This window comes from Nerophis lumbriciformis, linkage group LG31 (genome assembly GCF_033978685.3).
Source record: "Nerophis lumbriciformis linkage group LG31, RoL_Nlum_v2.1, whole genome shotgun sequence".
In the NCBI taxonomy this organism is placed as follows: domain Eukaryota; kingdom Metazoa; phylum Chordata; class Actinopteri; order Syngnathiformes; family Syngnathidae; genus Nerophis; species Nerophis lumbriciformis.
Window position 1 is genome coordinate 3,667,501 of NC_084578.2, and position 23,759 is coordinate 3,691,259.

Here is a 23,759-nt window from a genome sequence, read left to right on the forward strand (position 1 = left end):
GACTAAAACTTGACAAAAGTATTGGGCCACTTGGGACTAAAACTGGACAAAAGTATTGGGACACTTACGACTAAAACTTGACAAAAGTATTGGGCCACTTGGGACTAAAACTTGACAAAAGTATTGGGACACATACGACTAAAACTGGACAAAAGTATTGGGACACTTAGGACTACAACTTGACAAAAGTATTGGGACACTTAGGACTAAAACTTGACACAAGTTTTGGGACACTTCGGACTAAAACTGGACAAACGTATTGGGACACTTACGACTAAAACTTGACAAAAGTATTGGGCCACTTGGGACTAAAACTGGACAAAAGAATTGGGACACATACGACTAAAACTGGAGAAAAGTATTGGGACACTTAGGACTAAAACTGGACAAAAGTTTTGGGACACTTAGGACTAAAACTTGACAAGTATTGGGACACTTCGGACTACCACTGGACAAACGTATTGGGACACTTCGGACTACAACTTGACAAAAGTATTGGGACACTTAGGACGAAAATTGGACATAAGTATTGAGACACTTAGGAATAAAACTGGACAAAAGTATTGGGACACCTACTCTGGACAGAAGTATTGGGGCACTTAGGACTACAACTTGACAAAAGTATTGGGACACTTACGACTAAAACTTGACATAAGTATTGGGCCACTTGGGACTAAAACTTGACAAAAATATTGAGACACATACGACTAAAACTGGACAAAAGTATTGGGACACTTAGGACTACAACTTGACAAAAGTATTGGGACACATACGACTAAAACTGGACAAAAGTATTGGGACACTTAGGACTACAACTTGACAAAAGAATTGGGACACTTAGGACTAAAACTTGACACAAGTTTTGGGACAATTCGGACTAAAACTGGACAAACGTATTGGGACACTTACGACTAAAACTTGACAAAAGTATTGGGCCACTTGGGACTAAAACTGGACAAAAGCATTGGGACACTTACGACTAAAACTTGACATAAGTATTGGGCCACTTGGGACTAAAACTTGACAAAAGTATTGGGACACATACGACTAAAACTGGACAAAAGTATTGGGACACTTAGGACTACAACTTGACAAAAGAATTGGGACACTTAGGACTAAAACTTGACACAAGTTTTGGGACACTTCGGACTAAAACTGGACAAACGTATTGGGACACTTACGACTAAAACTTGACAAAAGTATTGGGCCACTTGGGACTAAAACTGGACAAAAGTATTGGGACACTTACGACTAAAACTTGACAAAAGTATTGGGCCACTTGGGACTAAAACTTGACAAAAGTATTGGGACACATACGACTAAAACTGGACAAAAGTATTGGGACACTTAGGACTACAACTTGACAAAAGTATTGGGACACTTAGGACTAAAACTTGACACAAGTTTTGGGACACTTCGGACTAAAACTGGACAAACGTATTGGGACACTTACGACTAAAACTTGACAAAAGTATTGGGCCACTTGGGACTAAAACTGGACAAAAGTATTGGGACACTTACGACTAAAACTTGACAAAAGTATTGAGCCACTTGGGACTACAACTGGACAAAAGTATTGGGACACTTACGACTAAAACTTGACAAAAGTATTGGGACACTTAGGACTAAAACTGGACAAACGTTTTGGGACACTTAGGACTAAAATTTGACAAACGGATTGGGACACTTAGGACTAAAACTTGACAAGTATTGGGACACTTCGGACTACCACTGGACAAACGTATTGGGACACTTCGGACTAAAAGTAGACAAAAGTTTTGGGACACTTATGACTACCACTGGACAAAAGTATTGGGACACTTACAATGGACAAAAGTATTGGGCCACTTGGGACTATCACTTGACAAAAGTATTGTGACACTTCGGACTAAAAGTCGACAAAAGTATTGTGACACTTCGGACTAAAAGTAGACAAAAGTATTGGGACACTTCGGACTAAAAGTCGACAAAAGTATTGGGACACTTCGGACTAAAAGTAGACAAAAGTATTGGGACACTTATGACTACCATTGGACAAAAGTATTGGGACACTTAGGACGCAAACTGGACAAAAGTATTGGGACACTTGGGACTACAACTTGACAAAAGTATTGGGACACTTGTGACTACCACTGGACAAAAGTATTGGGACACTTAGGACTAAAACTTGACACAAGTTTTGGGACACTTCGGACTAAAACTGGACAAAAGTATTGGGACACTTACGACTAAAACTTGACAAAAGTATTGGGCCACTTGGGACTAAAACTGGACAAAAGTATTGGGACACTTACGACTAAAACTTGACATAAGTATTGGGCCACTTGGGACTAAAACTTGACAAAAATATTGAGACACATACGACTAAAACTGGACAAAAGTATTGGGACACTTAGGACTACAACTTGACAAAAGTATTTGGACACTTAGGACTAAAACTTGACACAAGTTTTGGGACACTTCGGACTAAAACTGGACAAACGTATTGGGACACTTACGACTAAAACTTGACAAAAGTATTGGGCCACTTGGGACTAAAACTGGACAAAAGTATTGGGACACTTCCGACTAAAACCTGACAAAAGTATTGGGCCACTTGGGACTAAAACTTGACAAAAGTATTGGGACACATACGACTAAAACTGGACAAAAGTATTGGGACACTTAGGACTAAAACTGGACAAAAGTTTTGGGACACTTAGGACTAAAACTTGACAAGTATTGGGACACTTCGGACTACCACTGGACAAACGTATCGGGACACTTCGGACTACAACTTGACAAAAGTATTGGGACACTTAGGACGAAAATTGGACATAAGTATTGAGACACTTAGGAATAAAACTGGACAAAAGTATTGGGACACCTACTCTGGACAGAAGTATTGGGGCACTTAGGACTACAACTTGACAAAAGTATTGGGACACTTCGGACTAAAAGTAGACAAAAGTTTTGGGACACTTATGACTACCACTGGACAAAAGTATTGGGACACTTACAATGGACAAAAGTATTGGGCCACTTGGGACTATCACTTGACAAAAGTATTGTGACACTTCGGACTAAAAGTCGACAAAAGTATTGTGACACTTCGGACTAAAAGTAGACAAAAGTATTGGGACACTTCGGACTAAAAGTCGACAAAAGTATTGGGACACTTCGGACTAAAAGTAGACAAAAGTATTGGGACACTTATGACTACCATTGGACAAAAGTATTGGGACACTTAGGACGCAAACTGGACAAAAGTATTGGGACACTTGGGACTACAACTTGACAAAAGTATTGGGACACTTTTGACTACCACTGGACAAAAGTATTGGGACACTTAGGACTAAAACTTGACACAAGTTTTGGGACACTTCGGACTAAAACTGGACAAAAGTATTGGGACACTTACGACTAAAACTTGACAAAAGTATTGGGCCACTTGGGACTAAAACTGGACAAAAGTATTGGGACACTTACGACTAAAACTTGACATAAGTATTGGGCCACTTGGGACTAAAACTTGACAAAAATATTGAGACACATACGACTAAAACTGGACAAAAGTATTGGGACACTTAGGACTACAACTTGACAAAAGTATTTGGACACTTAGGACTAAAACTGGACAAAAGTTTTGGGACACTTCGGACTAAAACTGGACAAACGTATTGGGACACTTACGACTAAAACTTGACAAAAGTATTGGGCCACTTGGGACTAAAACTGGACAAAAGTATTGGGACACTTACGACTAAAACTTAACAAAAGTATTGGGCCACTTGGGACTAAAACTTGACAAAAGTATTGGGACACATACGACTAAAACTGGAGAAAAGTATTGGGACACTTAGGACTAAAACTGGACAAAAGTTTTGGGACACTTAGGACTAAAATTTGACAAACGGATTGGGACACTTAGGACTAAAACTTGACAAGTATTGGGACACTTCGGACTACCACTGGACAAACGTATCGGGACACTTCGGACTACAACTTGACAAAAGTATTGGGACACTTGGGACGAAAATTGGACATAAGTATTGAGACACTTAGGAATAAAACTGGACAAAAGTATTGGGACACTTAGGACTACAACTTGACAAAAGTATTTGGACACTTAGGACTAAAACTTGACACAAGTTTTGGGACACTTCGGACTAAAACTGGACAAACGTATTGGGACACTTACGACTAAAACTTGACAAAAGTATTGGGCCACTTGGGACTAAAACTGGACAAAAGTTTTGGGACACTTAGGACTAAAATTTGACAAACGGATTGGGACACTTAGGACTAAAACTGGACAAGTATTGGGACACTTCGGACTACCACTGGACAAACGTATTGGGACACTTCGGACTACAACTTGACAAAAGTATTGGGACATTTAGGACGAAAATTGGACATAAGTATTGAGACACTTAGGAATAAAACTGGACAAAAGTATTGGGACACCTACTCTGGACAGAAGTATTGGGGCACTTAGGACTACAACTTGACAAAAGTATTGGGACACTTAGGACTAAAACTTGACAAAAGTATTGGGACACCTACACTGGACAAAAGTATTGGGACACTTAGGACTAAAACTTGACAAAAGTATTGGGCCACTTAGGACTACCACTGGAAAAAAGTATTGGGACACTTACACTGGACAAATGTATTGGGACACTTAGGACTACAACTTGACAAAAGTAATGGGAAATTTAGGACTAAAACTGGATAACAAAGTTTTCCAGTGTGAACGTTAAATATCTTGTCTTTGCAGTCTATTCAATTGAATATAAAATGAAAAGGATTAGTAAATCATTGTGTTCTCTTTTTCACTGGTTTTGGGTTTTGTTAATACATCAATATTTCGAAGTAAAACTCTCATATGCATCCATTCCAATTACGGCGTGTGACATAAATCACATATTTAGAGTAACAATCATACATGCGTCACACCTGACATAATTAATATCTTCCCTCAGACCACCTGAGCAGCACTGATTCAGGCCACATCTCATCCATCACATCCAACAGAGGCTTATCAGAAATTCAATTTAAAGGGCCAACGACGTGGTTTCTCTCCGAGGGACTCCATGGGAATTGTTCGGAGATGAATTGCTCCCCCGCTGTCCTGCCCTGGTGTGTCTGCACAAGCTCTTCTCCTCCTCCCTCCGGATCACTAAAACCAGAGTTACGGGGCCCCGGTTATCTGGGGGTCAAATGAGTGACAAACAGAGATATCGTGTTGACTGTCTGGCAACTTTTACTTCTGTCTGCTTGTTTTCTTTACGCTCACAGTGTTAAGTCCGCCAGGGGGGGTGTTTTTAAAATTCCCTTTGCCGTCGTTTCTGCGGGACGTATGTGTCGCCGGAAAAAAAACGTAACGTGGGAGCAAACAAAGAGAATGACGAAGGAGGGAAAACAAGGTCGTCGGTAGTTCACATCCCAGAAGTCAAGGAGAAGGCAGACGACGAAGGGGAAGGAGATGAGAGAGACATAGAAGATGATCAATATGCCTTTAAAACAAACATGCCTGAAGAATGCTTCCATTGTTAGTCAGTGTTGGCTGTTTGCCTTTCCATCCTCTCCATGCCGAATAACAAGGGTCGCAAATTTGTGTTGTAAACACCTGACCTATTTTCAGTGATACATGTACACTGCAAAAAGTCAGTGTTCAAAAACAAGAAAAAAAAAATACAAAAATGAGGGGTATTTTACTTGAACTAAGCAAAATTATCTTCCAATAGAACAAGAAAATTTGGCTTGTCAAGACTTTCCAAAACGAGTAAAATTAGCTAACCTCAATGAACCCAAAAATAGCTTAAAATAAGTATATTCTCACTAATAACAAGTGCACTTTTCTTGGTAGAAAAAAGAAATATGAGACCTCTTTGCTCAATATGTTGAAAAATATTCTTAAATGAAGTAAATGCTAGTGCCATTATCTTGACATAATGATATGCGCTGGGCATTACATTTCTTGCATTTTTCCATCGATAACATGACATCATTGCACCAAGTGTGTGCTCTTTCAGTCAATCAGTGCGCAAGGTATATATATATATATACATATATATATATATATATATATATATATATATATATATATATATATATATATATATATATATATATATATATATACTGTATATATATATATATATATATATATATATATATATATATATATATATATATACTGTATATATATATATATATATATATATATATATATATATATATATATATATATATATATAAATTAATAAATGAATATATATATATATATATATATATATATAAATAAATAAATAAATGAATAAATAAATATATATATATATATATATATATATATATATATATATATATGTTGAAAAATATTCTTAAATTAAGTAAATGCTAGTGCCATTATCTTGACATAATAATATGCGCTCGGCATTACATTTCTTGCATTTTTTCATCGATAACATGACATCATTGCACCAAGTGTGTGCTCTTTCAGTCAATCAGTGCGCAAGGTATATATATATATATATATATATATATATATATATATATATATATATATATATATATATAAATAAATAAATGAATAAATATATATATATATATATATATATATACATAAATAAATAAATAAATGAATAAATAAATATATATATATATATATATATATATATATATATATATATATATATATATATATATATATATATATATATGTTGAAAAATATTCTTAAATTAAGTAAATGCTAGTGCCATTATCTTGACATAATAATATGCGCTCGGCATTACATTTCTTGCATTTTTCCATCGATAACATGACATCATTGCACCAAGTGTGTGCTCTTTCAGTCAATTAGTGCGCAAGGTATATATATATATATATATTTGTATATGTATATGTATGTATATATATATATATATATATATATATATATATATACATATATATATATATATATATATACATAAATAAATATATATATGGGTTGTACTTGTATAGCGCTTTTCTACCTTCAAGGTACTCAAAGCGCTTTGACACTACTTCCACATTTACCCATTCACACACACATTCACACACTGATGGAGGGAGCTGCCATGCAAGGCGCTAACCAGCACCCATCAGGAGCAAGGGTGAAGTGTCTTGCTCAGGACACAACGGACATGACGAGGTTGGTACTAGGTATATATATATATATATATATATATATATATATATATATATATATATATATATATATATATATATATATATATATATATATATATATACATAAATAAATATATATATATATATATATATATATATATATATATATATACATAAATAAATATATATATATATATATATAAATAAATAAATGAATATATATATATATATATATATATATATATATATATATATATATATATATATATATATATATATATATATATATAAATAAATGAATAAATATATATATATATATATATATATATATATATATATATATATATATACCGTATTTTTCAGAATATAAGTCGCTCCGGCCGAAAATGCATAATAAAAAAGGAAAAAACAGATATAAGTCACACTGGAGTATAAGTCACATTTTTTGGGGGAAATGTATTTGATAAAAGCCAACAGCAAGAATAGACATTTGAAAGGCAATTTAAAATAAATGAAGAATAGTGAACAACAGGCTGAATAAGTGTACGTTATATGAGGCATAAATAACCAACTGGTATGTTAACGTAACATATTATGGTAAGAGTCATTCAAATAACTATAACATATAGAACATGCTATACGTTTACCAAACAATCTGTCACTCCTAATCGCTAAATCCCATGAAATCTTATACGTCTAGTCTCAAATAATATTATTTTATATTTTACGCTAATGTGTTAATCATTTCACACATAAGTCGCTCCTGAGTATAAGTCGCACCCCAAACTATGAAAAAAACTGCGACTTACAGTCCGAAAAATACGGTATATATATATATATGTATATATATATATATATATATATATATATATATATATATATATATATATATATATATATATATATATATATATATATATATATATATATATATATATATATTTACAGCCCGACCCCCGACCAAATTTTTTGTTTTATTGTAATTTTGAAGAATTCGTCTGAATGTGCATGAACTATTTCTGTTCAACCTTTTTTAGAAATGTCACATGTTAAATGTTTAAATATTAACTGTCAGTTTACTGTAATATATGAGACCTTTTTTCTCAATATGTTAAAAAATATTCTTAAATGAAGTAAATGGTAGTGCCATTTTGCACTCGGCATTACATTTCTTGCATTTTTCCATCGATAACATGACATAATCACGCCAAGTGCGTGCTCTTTCAGTCAATTAGTGCGCAAGATATATATATATATATATATACATATATATATATATATATATATATATATATATTGCAGTCTACACGTATCTCTTATGTGTGACTGCCATCATATTGCAGTCTACACGTATCTCTTATGTGTGACTGCCATCATAATGCAGTCTACACATATCACTTATGTGTGACTGCCATCATATTGGAGTCTACACCTATCTCTTATGTGTGACTGCCATCATATTGGAGTCTACACATATCTCTTATGTGTGACTGCCATCATATTGGAGTCTACACATACCTTTTACGTGTGACTGCCATCATATTGGAGTCAACACATTTCTCTTATGTGTGACTGCCATCATGTTGCAGTCTACACGTATCTCTTATGTGTGACTGCCATCATACTGGAGTCTACACATATCTCTTATGTGTGACTGCCATCATGTTGCAGTCTACGCGTATCTCTTATGTGTGACTGCCATCATATTGCAGTCTACACGTATCTCTTATGTGTGACTGCCATCATATTGCAGTCTACACGTATCTCTTATGTGTGACTGCCATCATATTGCAGTCTACACGTATCTCTTATGTGTGACTGCCATCATAATGCAGTCTACACATATCTCTTATGTGTGACTGCCATCATATTGGAGTCTACACCTATCTCTTATGTGTGACTGCCATCATATTGGAGTCTACACATATCTCTTATGTGTGACTGCCATCATATTGGAGTCTACACATACCTTTTACGTGTGACTGCCATCATATTGGAGTCAACACATATCTCTTATGTGTGACTGCCATCATATTGCAGTCTACACGTATCTCTTATGTGTGACTGCCATCATATTGGAGTCTACACATACCTCTTACGTGTGACTGCCATCATATTGGAGTCCACACATATCTCTTATGTGTGACTGCCATCATATTGCAGTCTACACATATCTCTTATGTGTGGCTGCCATCATATTGCAGTCTACACATATCTCTTATGTGTGACTGTCATCATATTGCAGTCTACACGTATCTCTTATGTGTGACTGCCATCATATTGGAGTCTACACCTATCTCTTATGTGTGACTGCCATCATATTGCAGTCTACACATATCTCTTATGTGTGACTGCCATCATATTGGAGTCTACACATACCTCTTACATGTGACTGCCATCATATTGGAGTCTACACCTATCTCTTATGTGTGACTGCCATCATATTACAGTCTACACATATCTCTTATGTGTGACTGCCATCCTATTGGAGTCTGCACATATCTCTTATGTGTGACTGCCATCATATTGGAGTCTACACATACCTCTTATGTGTGACTGCCATCATATTGCAGTCTACACGTATCTCCTATGTGTGACTGCCATCATATTGCAGTTTATATGTATCTCTTATGTGTTACTGCCATCATATTGGAGTCTACACTTATCTTTTATGTGTGACTGCCATCATATTGCAGTCTACACATATCTCTTATGTGTGACTGCCATCATATTACAGTCTACACATATCTCTTATGTGTGACTGCCATCATATTGGAGTCTACACATATCTCTAATGTGTGACTGCCATCATATTGCAGTCTACACGTATCTCTTATGTGTGACTGCCATCCACTGGTCACACATATCATTACACCATGTACAGAATAAAATAGCTTCGAGGTCGGTAAGCAAAGCCAGATTCATTCCATACTTTAGGTTTTGAGGGGAAACAAAATATTTTAAGTGTGCGGAAAATACGTTACTTTGTACAAAAATAACATAACCTTATTAAAGGCACCTAGGGCCAGTGTCCTGGTCAAAAGTCTGGTAGCAAGGTTTCTGACCAACTGCAATCTTTTAGGATGGATTTTAGCGATATTGGCAAGATGAAAGAAGTCCAATTCTTAATGTGTGGTTTAAACAAGAGTCGGGTGGTAAATAATGCAGACATTTCTACCGAGTCGCTTTGTACAATCGAGAAATTGAAGGTGGTATCCGTTAAGTTATGCAGTTTTAAAACTCCCACTTATTTCCCCTCCTCTTTCCCGCCCTCTTCCACCCCTTGTTTGTACCTTTTGGTACGTGGGTAATTTATACAAAGCGTCCCTGCCTCCGTCCTCTCCAGCGCGTGTAAATCAAAGGCAGTCAGAACAGAACCCGTGGCCTTTTCTTCACCTTTCCACGGCTGACAGGAACCGGAGATTGAAATTCATGCAAATCCAAACTTTGAGCCCCGGCGAATGCCATCTTGTTTTTGTTTCATCTCTGCACCGTGGGGCCGGACCGGGAGATGAGAAGTGGCATCGACGTGGCGACGAAACCCGTGACAAAAGACGTTGAAATGTAACGCCAGACACATTTGTCACATTTCACTAAAAGCTACAATCACAGAAGACAATTTGTCCGTTTCAATTGATATCTTTCTAAATACGTCAAAAAACTGTGCAAGGGTGGTCTCTCACTTTGATACCATCCCAGCTGTTTCTTTGCCGATAAGCAAAACACTATAATGCACCAATATCACTCCGATGCATTGTGCATGTGAACGTATTTTAGAGATTTTCTAATCCTTACTGAATTTCTGAAAATAGGTACACTCTTCCGTATTATCATGTTATTTCCTGGTTTTTCCTCCCAAAAAAGTGAAGTCTTTGTTGGGACTTGTTAAATAAGAGCTGGGATTCCAATATAAATCCTGTGTCGAACGGCCAATATCCATCCATCCATCCATCTTCTTCCGCTTATCCGAGGTCGGGTCGCGGGGGCAGCAGCCTAAGCAGGGAAGCCCAGACTTCCCTCTCCCCAGCCACTTCGTCCAGCTCTTCCTGTGGGACCCCGAGGCGTTCCCAGGCCAGCCGGGAGACATAGTCTTCCCAACGTGTCCTGGGTCTTCCCCGCGGCCTCCTACCGGTCGGACGTGCCCTAAACACCTCCCTAGGGAGGCGTTCGGGTGGCATCCTGACCAGATGCCCGAACCACCTCATCTGGCTCCTCTCGATGTGGAGGAGCAGCGGCTTTACTTTGAGTTCCTCCCAGATGGCAGAGCTTCCCACCCTATCTCTAAGGGAGAGCCCCGCCACCCGGCGGAGGAAACTCATTTCGGCCGCTTGTACCCGTGATCTTGTCCTTTCGGTCATAACCCAAAGCTCATGACCATAGGTGAGGATGGGAACGTAGATCGACCGGTAAATTGAGAGCTTTGCCTTCCGGCTCAGCTCCTTCTTCACCACAACGGATCGATACAGCGTCCGCATTACTGAAGACGCCGCACCGATCCGCCTGTCGATCTCACGATCCACTCTTCCCTCACTCGTGAACAACACTCCGAGGTACTTGAACTCCTCCACTTGGGGCAAGATCTCCTCCCCAACCCGGAGATGGCACTCCACCCTTTTCCGGGCGAGAACCATGGACTCGGACTTGGAGGTGCTGATTCTCATCCCAGTCGCTTCACACCGATCCAGTGAGAGCTGAAGATCCTGGCCAGATGAAGCACCACATCATCTGCAAAAAGCAGAGACCTAATCAATCAATCAATCAATCAATGTTTATTTATATAGCCCTAAATCACAAGTGTCTCAAAGGGCTGCACAAGCCACAACGACATCCTCGGTATAGCCCACATAAGGGCAAGGAAAAACTCACCCCAGTGGGACGTCGATGTGAATGACTATGAGAAACCTTGGAGAGGACCGCATATGTGGGTAACCCCCCCCTCTAGGGAGACCGAATGCAATGGATGTCGAGTGGGTCTAACATAATATTGTGAGAGTCCAGTCCATAGTGGATCCAGCATAACAGTAAGAGTCCAGTCCACAGTGGGGTCAGCAGGAAACCATCCCGAGCGGAGACGGGTCAGCAGCACAGAGATGTTCCCAACCAATATACAGGCGAGCGGTCCACCCCGGGTCCCGACCCCGGACAGCCAGCACCCCATCCATGGCCACCGGATCTGTGTGTCTTCCCCTCCACAAGGGATAGGGGGGAGCAGAGGAGAAAAGAAAAGAAACGGCAGATCAACTGGTCTAAAAAAAGGGGGGCTATTCAAAGGCTAGAGTATACAAATGAGTTTTGAGATGGGACTTAAATGTTTCTACTGAGGTAGCATCTCTAATTGTTACCGGGAGGGCATTCCATAGTGCTGGAGCCCGAATAGAAAACGCTCTACAGCCCGCAGACTTTTTTTGGGCTCTGGGAATCACTAATAAGCCGGAGTTCTTTGAACGCAGATTTCTTGCCGGGACATATGGTACAATACAATCGGTAAGATAGGCTGGAGCTAGACCGTGTAGTATTTTATACGTAAGTAGTAAAACCTTAAAGTCGCATCTTAAGTGCACAGGAAGCCAGTGCAGGTGAGCCAGTCCTGCAGCCACCAAACCAGATCCCCTCAACGCCTTGACTGCGCCTAGAAATTCTGTCCATAAAAGTTATGAACAGAATCGGTGACAAAGGGCAGCCTTGGCAGAGTCCAACCCTCACTGGAAACGTGTCCGACTTACTACCGGCAATGTGGACCAAGCTCTGGTCGTGGAACTGTGGACCAGCTCTATACTCTCGGCAGGGTCCTTGAGGGTGCATGAGAGTTTGCCCAACCAGTCTACATGTGCTTTGTGGACTTGGAGAAGGCATTCGACCGTGTCCCTCGGAAAGTCATGTGGGGAGTGCTCAGAGAGTACGGGGAACGGCCAATATATGTTTTGAAAATATTTGTACCTGCTAATTTAGGCATGGGACTCAAAAACCGGTTGCCGTTCAGAACCAGTTCCCATTGTATCAGTTCCTTGGATTTGTTTGCCATTTTGATAAACAATCATAAATGAATCATTCAGCACATACACAATTTTGACATCTATAGTTATATTTTGATAAAGATGGGGTAAAACATGTATACTCGTAAACGTCGTGTGCACCAACAACAACAACAAACATGGCGGTAGATGTGAAGTTAAATCCTGAAATGTGTCATGTCTGTGTGATCAGGTTTTATTTTTGGACTTTTTGTGCACTTTTGTTTTGTTTTATCACCATAGTTACCCATTAGTTTCACCTGTCATGTCACGCACCTGTTTTGAGTCACGCACCTGTTGTTAATCATGTCCATAAGTATTTAAGTTCATTAATTTTCTGTTGTTCGTCCTGACGACCTCACAACACATTTATGCTCTGTTCATGCCTGATACTTCTTTTCATGTCAATTCCTCAAGCAACTACTTTTGTCCAAGCCAAGTAAGTTTTTGTTCCATATTTATAGTCTTTTTGGTTTCATAGTTTGTTCTCCGCCATTGTGCGTGTTTTTTGTTAGTACTTTTTTGCTATAGTCTTTTGGTTTTATAGTTTATTCTCCGCCACTGTGCGCGCTTTCATTTATTCCTTTTTTTGATAATAATAAATCATGTACCTTCATTCCCGTCTCGCCCGTGCCGACTTTCCGTTGCATCCCGGAAAAGCAAACTCCCAAGACCAAGTCATGACAAAATGCAGCCTTACCCATACTTGCCAACCCTCCCGGATTTTCCGGGAGACTCCCGAAATTCAGCGCCTCTCCCGAAAACCTCCCGGGACAAATGTTCTCCCCGAAAATCTCCCGAAATTCAGGCGGAGCTGGAGGCCACGCCCCCTCCAGCTCCTTGCGGACCTGAGTCCGCTTTCCCACGATATAAACAGTGTGCCTGCCCAATCACATTATAAGTGTAGAATGATCGAGGGCGAGTTCTTGGTTTCTTATGTGGGTTTATTGTTAGGCAGTTTCATTAACGTCCTCTCAGCGCGGCAAAAACACACAACTAGTCCCCGCCCGCACTCACGCTACCGCTCCCTCTCTTCTCTCGCCCACACACTCACTGACTTCACTCACCTCATATTGCTCACCTATTAAAGGGCCACACACACACACACATACGCTACTCTCATAACAGCTTGTAAGTTCCAAGCCGCAGCTGCGATTGGACCTGGATAGCCTCCGGGAAGAAGTAGTGGACTACCAAGTGCTTGGCACTGGAGATCTTCCTCAAGAAGCAAAGATTGACCGGTTTTTGGGCCATGCTAGGGAGAGATGGAAGATTCCAGACTCTAATGCATTTGATGAAAGCACTTTTGTGCGTGCCACACATCAATGCATCATCAGAGAGGGTGTTCCAGCATGGTTAGAAAAATAGTGACAGAGAATAGAACAAGGATGGACAATTCAACCCTTAACTCAACAATGAGTAGATGAGTGTTATGTGTGTGTATATGTGTAAATAAATGAACACTGAAATATATATATATATATATATATATATATATATATATATATATATATATATATATATATATATATATTAGAGATGCGCGGATAGGCAATTATTTCATCCGCAACCGCATCAGAAAGTCGTCAACCATCCGCCATCCACCCGATGTAACATTTGATCAGAACCGCACCCGCCCGCCATCCGCCCGCACCCGCCCGTTGTTATATATCTAATATAGACGATGCAAGGCATTAGTGAGGTTATAAAGCTTTTGCCTGTTAAAGAAAGGAGACTGATCCAATGCAGTACAGACATTCGCGTGCCACGCTGTCACGACCCAGACGCACACCAGTGCGCAATCATATGGGAGCCGCGCTGAGTGCACCTCCAAGCGCGTCTCGCTGCCGGCGACGGCCGGGTATGGGCCCAACGCTCCAGCGCCATCCATTTTCAGGGCTAGTTGATTCGGCAGGTGGGTTGTTACACACTCCTTAGCGGGTTCCGACGTCCATGGCCACCGTCCTGCTGTCTATATCAACCAGGGTGAGCCCCACCCCTTTCGTGAGCGCACTGCGCGCGGAGTGACCCCTGTTACGCGCCCCCGGCAACAGGGGTGGCGGGCAGGTAAGCTGCGCGGGCGGAGCGCGCGGAGTGACCCCTGTTACGAGCCCCCGGCCACGGGGGTGGCGGGCAGGTAAGCAGGTTGCCTGCTGCGCGTGACGCCGGCCGCGGCGAAGGCGGACGAGGCGGGGTGTCGGTGCGGTGGGCGCGGTGGTGACCCTGGACGTGCGTCGGGCCCTTCTCGCGGATCGCCTCAGTTACGGCTCCCGGTGGGGCCCTCTCGGGGGAAGGGGGCCTCGGTCCCGGACCCCGGCGAGGCGTCCCTTCTCCGTTCCGTAAAAGTGTCCATCTCTTTGGTTTTTTTTCTTCTGTTGTGGCATATGCTGCAGGTGCCTGCTCGTTTTTCGTATGTGGGTACCAACATTTAACTATGTATATATATTTCCCAATTGGTTTAACTGCCACCCGCCTGAATCTATTTAAAATCTAATTTTTTTTTAATTCAACCGCCCGACCCGACCTGACCCGACCCGACCCGCGGATAAAATCTAATTTTTTTTAATTTCATCCGCCCGATCCGCGGATAATCCGCGGACTCCGCGGTTGTGCCTTCAAACCGCGCATCTCTAATATATATATATATATATATATATATATATATATATATATATATATATATATATATATATATATATATATATATATATATATGAAATACTTGACTTGGTGAATTCTAGCTGTAAATATACTCCTCCCCTCTTAACCACGCCCCTAACCACGCCCCCGCCCCAACCACTCCCCCCACAACCCACCCCCGACCACGCCCACCACACCCTCCTCCCCCCACCTCCCGAAATCGGAGGTCTCAAGGTTGGCAAGTATGGCCTTACCCGAGCAAAAACAATACATATTTATCCTGGAGAGTCTTAAAACCAATGTCCTTGACTCAGACACACACAAATAAACTTTTCCAAGTTTTTATCTGTTTTTGTCGTGTAGAATGACATCTGGAGCGCAATAGTTCCATATGTCTGGGAACTCGAGCAACAAATAATTCCTGATTTCACTCTACACTTGATCAAGTATAGGGATCTATTCCATTATATAGTTTGATTTTTTTTTGTTCGTATCTGCTTTTTGCAGGGAGTTTGAAGCCTCTTTTGTACTCAGATAGTTAACAGCCATCTTAGCTTGGTCGACCACCACTGGTTTTCACGTGACCGGATACGAGCAATAAAATTGTGACATCAAATCAGGTTGTTTTAGCTAATAATCATGCTGCAAGATCTAGCATGTTTATTCTCAGTAATTCCCGTTAACTCCCATGGAAAGTATCCAACTTTGAATATTCCCGGAATTTTGCAACCCTATTTTAAGTTAAAGTTAAAGTACCAATGATTGTCTCACACACACACTGGGTGCGACATAATTATTCTCTGCATTTGACCCATCACCCTTGATCACCCCCTGGGAGGTGAGGGGAGCAGTGAGCAGCAGTGGTGGCCGCGCCCAGGAATAATTTTTGGTGATTTAACCCCCAATTCCAACCCTTGATGCTGAGTGCCAAGCAGGGTGATAATGGATCCTATTTTTATAGTCTTTGGTATGACTCGGCCGGGGTTTGAACTCACGATCTCAGGGCCGACACTCTAACCACTAGGCCACTGACTGATTGATTGAGACATTTATTAGTAGATTGCACAGTACAGTACATATTCCGTACAATTGACCACTAAATGGTAACACCCGAATAGGGGGTTGGGGCAATTACACCTCTATTAAACTTAAATACCATAGATCAAATATATTTACCCCAGTGGGAATCATCTGGGCATGTGATGAAGGAATGCACTGCACATGTGATGGAGGAATGCACAGTGCAGGGTTGAAATTCTACTAAATGTGCTATAAATCAGGTTGTTTTAGCTCATAATAATGCTGTAAGATCTAGCATGTTGCATTCAATGTTTATTCCCAGTTAATTCCCGTTAATTCCCATGGATAGTTCCCAACATTGAATATTCCCGGAATTTTTAAACCCTATTTTAAGTTAAAGTTAAAGTACCAATGATTGTCACACACACACTAGGTGTGGCAAAATTATTCTCTGCATTTGGGAATAATTTTTTGTGACGTAACCCCCAATTCCAACCCTTGATGCTGATTGCCAAGCAGGGAATTTGCTAGTGGATAGGATAGGATAGGTCTTTATTGTCATTGCAACAAGTACAACGGAACTTTGTTTTCAGCACAAACCCGTTCAAGATTAGACAAATAAACAGTGTACAGGGTTACAGAACAGGAACGCTGATGGGTCGCCACAAGGCGCCCCGTAAAAGATGGGGGAAAAAGGTAAAACGCTGGGGAAGGATGAGTAAAAAAATACAATCTAGACTGGGCTCCTAAGGGGGCTGCAAAAGACGCACTGGCTGAGGCTCCAGTAATCCCGCCTCCTGCACCCCCGCCGTAGAATTGCTATATCAACTAAAGCCCACACTTAAACTTTCCACGTGCAAGATTGAATCTATTTAAAAAAGTTATTTCATAAGAAGCCAAAAAGTGCAAAAACAATAATGTTCGTGTTGGAGGAGTTGTGAATGACTGCAGGGCCACAACATTAGGTACACCTGCAGACTGCAGGTGTATCTAATTCACAACTCCTCCAACACGAACATTATTGTTTTTGCACTTTTTGGCTTCTTATTAAATAACTTTTGTAACCTAGTTTCATGGGCTTTCCTCTTTGTGATGTTAAGTTCCTGTTATGCGCTGTTATACAGTATATGCCTTGAGCTCTTATTTTGAAGGCGCTAAGAGCGGAAGTGATGACACGGAGTGGAGCGGAAGATTTTGAAAGAAGGTAAATAAAGTGGTCCTCGTGTAAACTGGAGCCTCCGTGTTTGTTATTTTGTAGTTTCATACAGTATAGGCGACATTCATTAACCCTCGGTTACACTTTTTTAAATTGATTCAATCGCACGTGGAAAGTTTAAGGGAGGGCTTTAGTTGCGGCGCATGGACTTAATTTATAAGTAAAGGTAAGACCATAATAACGTTTTTTTTATTAAATGTGCTTTTTTGTGTGCTACAGTTTGTATGTGTAAAGTTAAAGTTAAGTTAAAGTAGCAATGATTGTCACACACACACTAGGTGTAATGAAATTTGTCGTCTGCATTTGACCCATCCCCTTGTTCACCCCCTGGGAGGTGAGGGGAGCAGTGGGCAGCAGCAGCGCCGCGCCCGGGAATCATTTTTGGTGATTTAACCCCCAATTCCAAGCCTTGATGCTGAGTGCCAAGCAGGGAAGAATGCTGGTATGAGCTTTTAAACATAACCCGTTAACTGCTGCCAATCAAATGGTGAATAAGATACTCTTTAGGGTTCATATGTTTGTAAATCTGACTGTGATGAAGTCAGTGCCTCACCAGCCATCAACCTCACCGCACGTCACTGCAACAGAGGGAAGGGAGTGCGGGGTCATGGTGGTGGGCCGCAGCTCTCAGGAACTTACCATCCTTTCATCACCCCTATGGGATTTGCGTCGAGGGTGTTGGATTGGGGGGCTTGGGGGGGTATGTATGTGTGGCGTATATTTTTGTGGATGCATGTGTGTGTGTCTTTGTTCCGCGCCCTTGATGTCGTGCAGTCGCTAGTCCAAAGTCAACAACAACAAGTGTGTGTCCATGAGAGACAAAAGTGCTTATAAAGTTAAGCATATTTTCCATTTTGTTTTTTTGTTTTTTTGCTTCCCTCCCAGGCCCGCCAACTTGTTGCTGGACAGAAGCAGCTCGGAGGTTCCCCCGATGGGAACGATGGGCGACTGGATGGACGGGATGAGGACCTTGCCCTGCAACGAGGCCTTCTCCGGGGTCAGCTACAGCTCCTGTGACACGCTGGCCAAGACTTCCACAGAGTAAGACACAAACACACCAGGCCACCCTCGCCCAATTCACGTCAGCGGGCTTTACAGGGCCTCGGCCGAGCGTTACTGAGGACTTAGAGAGTCCTTTGATGGAGAACACACACAATCTTTCTTTCTCCTTCCTAAGAGGGTGGAAAAAAAAAAAAAACTCTACGGAGCCATCAGCGAATGTCTCATGGTAACTCATCGCGACAAGCGTTTCGCCACGCTCTCCGCGTCGCTGGTATGACTACTAGGTGAATGTGCGAAACGACGGAGGGATAAATGGAGGAAGAGAAATGGAGATTGAGGGAGAGACAGTCAATACAAGAGCGAGCATTCAAGGCTGGAAGGAGAGGAGGAAATGTGACAAGTGAAAAGAGCAGCAAGGGAGGCCCTTTGGAGAGAAAATGCAAGCATGGGTGTCAGATTGGTATGTAAACCTATAATGGGATTCATGAAAGGAAGCAAATGATGATCGTCTGGAAGTTATTTAGAATGGGATTGTGCTGAAAATCTCAATTCCCACTCGGGGATTAATAAAGTACTTCTGATTCGGCATTAGCTCCATTGTTAGCTGATGTTTATTTACAATTTCCATCCATCCATCCATCTTCTTCCGCTTATCTGAGGTCGGGTCGCGGGGGCAGCAGCTGAAGCAGGGAAGCCCAGACTTCCCTCTCCCCAGCCACTTCGTCCAGCTCCTCCCGGGGGATCCCGAGGCGTTCCCAGGCCAGCCGGGAGAGATAGTCTTCCCAGCGTGTCCTGGGTCCTCCCCGTGGCCTCCTACCGGTCGGACGTGCCCGAAACACCTTCCTAGGGAGGCGTTCGGGTGGCATCCTGACCAGATGCCCGAACCACCTCATCTGGCTCCTCTCCATGTGGAGGAGCAGCGGTTTTACTTTGAGCTCCCCCCGAATGACAGAGCTTCTCACCCTATCTCTAAGGGAGAGCCCCGCCACTCGGCGGAGGAAACTCATTTCGGCTGCTTGTACCCGTGATCTTGTCCTTTCGGTCATAACCCAAAGCTCATGACCATAGGTGAGGATGGGAACGTAGATCGACCGGTAAATCGAGAGCTTTGCCTTCCGGCTCAGCTCCTTCTTCACCACAACGGATCGATACAGCGTCCGCATTACTGAAGACGCCGCACCGATCCGCCTGTCGATCTCACGATCCACTCTTCCCTCACTCGTGAACAAGACTCCGAGGTACTTGAACTCCTCCACTTGGGGCAAGATCTCCTCCCCAATCCGGAGATGGCACTCCACCCTTTTCCGGGAGAGAACCATGGACTCGGACTTGGAGGTGCTGATTCCCATCCCAGTCGCTTCACACTCGGCTGCGAACCGATCCAGTGAGAGCTGAAGATCTTGGCCGGAGGAAGCCATCAGGACCACATCATCTGCAAAAAGCAGAGACCTAATCCTGCAGCCACCAAACCAGATACCCTCAACGCCTTGACTGCGCCTAGAAATTCTGTCCATAAAGGTTATGAACAGAATGGGTGACAAAGGGCAGCCTTGGCGGAGTCCAACCCTCACTGGAAACGTGTCCGACTTACTGCCGGCAATGCGGACCAAGCTCTGACACTGATCATACAGGGAGAGAACTGCCACAATAAGACAGTCCGTTACCCCATACTCTGAGCACTCCCCACAGGACTTCCCGGGGTACACGGTCGAATGCCTTCTCCAAGTCCACAAAGCACATGTAGACTGTTTGGGCAAACTCCCATGCACCCTCAAGGACCCTGCCGAGAGTATAGAGCTGGTCCACAGTTCCACGAACAGGACGAAAACCACACTGTTCCTCCTGAATCCGAGGTTCGACTATCCGGCGTAGCCTCCTCTCCAGTACAATTTGAAATGCATAAAACAACTAAAACATAAGGTTGTTTGTCTTACAAAATAATTGTGAATGACAGGCAAACAAAGTCCCTCAAAAAGTGCAGTTCCTCTTTAGTGAAGTGAAGTGAAGTACATTTATATAGCGCTTTTTCTCAAGTGACTCAAAGCACTTTACATAATGAAACCCAATATCTAAGTTACATTTAAAGCAGTGTGGGTGGCACTGGGAGCAGGTGGGTAAAGTGTCTTGCCCAAGGACACAACGGCAGTGACTAGGATGGCGGAAGTAGGGATCGAACATGCAACCCTCAAGTTGCTGGCACGGCTGCTCTACCAACCGAGCTATACCGCCCCAATCAGTCTTTAAAGGGGAACATTATCACAATTTCAGAATGGTTAAAACCATTAAAAATCAGTTCCAAATGGCTTATAATATTTTTCGAAGTTTTTTTCAAAATGTTACCCATCACGCAATATCCCTAAAAAAAGCTTCAAAGTGCCTGATTTTAACCACCCGTCCATTTTCTTGTGACGTCACACAGTGAAGCCAACACAAACAAACATGGCGGAAAGAACAGCAAGCTATAGCGACATTAGCTCGGATTCAGACTCGGATTTCAGCGGCTTAAGCGATTCGACAGATTACGCATGTATTGAAACGGATGGTTGTAGTGTGGAGGCAGGTAGCGAAAACGAAATTGAAGAAGAAACTGAAGCTATTGAGCCATATCGGTGTGAACCGTATGCAAGCGAAACCGACGAAAACGACACGACAGCCAGCGACACGGGAGAAAGCCAAGACGAATTCGGCGATCGCCTTCTAACCAACGATTGGTATGTGTTTGTTTGGCATTAAAGGAAACGAACAACTATGAACTATGTTTACAGCATATGAAATACATTTGGCAACAACATACACTGTGAGAGTGCCAACAGCCCAATTTTCATCAATTAATATATTCTGTAGACATACCCTCATGTCAGCAGGCCAGGGAAGCTAGGGTCGATATTCTTCTCTTGATCATCTTCGGGACGGTGTGAGCCAAGACATCCAGGGGGTTTAGCTCGCTCGTCTGCGGGAACAAACTGCCGCCATTGCTTGCCGTGCTACCGAGGTCATTTGTCCCTGAATTGCTCACACACTCCGGCAGATTCAATGGGGGGTCTGGCGGCAGATTTCTTTGACTTTATGGTTGGAAATGCATCTGCTTTGAGTGTCGCAGGATATCCACACATTCTTGCCATCTCTGTCGTAGCATAGCTTTCGTCGGTAAAGTGTGCGGAACAAACGTCCAATTTCTTGCCACTTTCGCATCTTTGAGCCACTGGTGCAACTTGAATCAATCAATCAATCAATCAATGTTTATTTATATAGCCCTAAATCACAAGTGTCTCAAAGGGCTGCACAAGCCACAACGACATTCTCGGTACAAAGCCCACATAAGGGCAAGGAAAAACTCACCCCAGTGGGACGTCGATGTGAATGACTATGAGAAACCTTGGAGAGGACCGCATATGTGGGTAACCCCCCCCTCCCTCTAGGGGAGACCGAAAGCAATGGATGTCGAGTGGGTCCGACATAATATTGTGAGAGTCCAGTCCATAGTGGATCCAACATAATAGTAAGAGTCCAGTCCATAGTGGGGCCAGCAGGACACCATCCCGAGCGGAGACGGGTCAGCAGCACAGAGATGTTCCCAGCCAATGCACAGGCGAGCGGTCCACCCCGGGTCCCGACTCTGGACAGCCAGCACTTCATCCATGGCCACCGGACCTGTGCCCACCCCCCTCCACAAGGGATAGAAGGGAGCAGAGGAGAGAAGAAAAGAAACGGCAGATCAACTGGACTAACAAGGGGGCTATTTAAAGGCTAGAGTATACAAATGAGTTTTAAGATGGGACTTAAATGCTTCTACTGAGGTAGCATCTCTAATTGTTACCGGGAGGGCATTCCATAGTACTGGAGCCCCAATAGAAAACGCTCTACAGCCCGCAGACTTTTTTTGGGCTCTGGGAATCACTAATAAGCCGGAGTTCTTTGAACGCAGATTTCTTGCCGGGACATATGGTACAATGCAATCGACAAGATAGGACGGAGCTAGACCGTGTAGTATTTTATACGTAAGTAGTAAAACCTTAAAGTCACATCTTAAGTGCACAGGAAGCCAGTGCAGGTGAGCCAGTATAGGCCTAATATGATCAAACTTTCTTGTTCTTGTCAAAAGTCTAGCAGCCGCATTTTGTACCAACTGTAATCTTTTAATGCTAGACATAGGGAGACCCCAAAATAATACGTTACAGTAGTCGAGACGAGACGTAACGAACGCATGAATAATGATCTCAGCGTCACTAGTGGATAAAATAGAACGAATTTTAGCGATATTACGGAGATGAAAGAAGGCCGTTTTAGTAACACTCTTAATGTGTGACTCAAAGGAGAGAGTTGGGTGGAAGATAATACCCAGATTCTTTACTGATTCGCCTTGTGTAATTGTTTGGTTGTCAAATGTTAAGGTGGTATTATTAAATAAATATCGGTGTTTAGCAGGACCGATAATCAGCATTTCCGTTTTCTTGGCGTTGAGTTGCAAGAAGTTAGCGGACATCCATTGTTTAATTTCATTAAGACACGCCTCCAGCTGACTACAATCCGGCGTGTTGGTCAGCTTTAGGGGCATGTAGAGTTGGCTGTCATCAGCATAGCAATGAAAGCTAACACCGTATTTGCGTATGATGTCGCCTAGCGGCAGCATGTAAATACTAAAGAGTGCAGGGCCAAGAACCGAACCCTGAGGAACTCCGCACGTTACCTTAACATAGTCCGAGGTCACATTATTATGGGAGACGCACTGCATCCT

The 23,759-nt window shown here is 42.1% G+C and overlaps 1 protein-coding gene across 4 annotated transcripts in view; it reads left to right on the forward strand.

Annotated features, from left to right (window-relative positions):
• epha3 (eph receptor A3) overlaps nucleotides 1-23,759 on the forward strand; it is a 361,011-nt gene that overhangs the window by 323,987 nt on the left and 13,265 nt on the right. For all 4 annotated transcript variants that reach the window (XM_061926088.2, XM_061926086.2, XM_061926087.2 and 1 more), the window contains exon 16: nucleotides 18,908-19,063. In XM_061926088.2, the coding sequence (XP_061782072.1) occupies nucleotides 18,908-19,063 (156 nt within the window). The remainder of the gene's footprint in view (nucleotides 1-18,907; nucleotides 19,064-23,759) is intronic.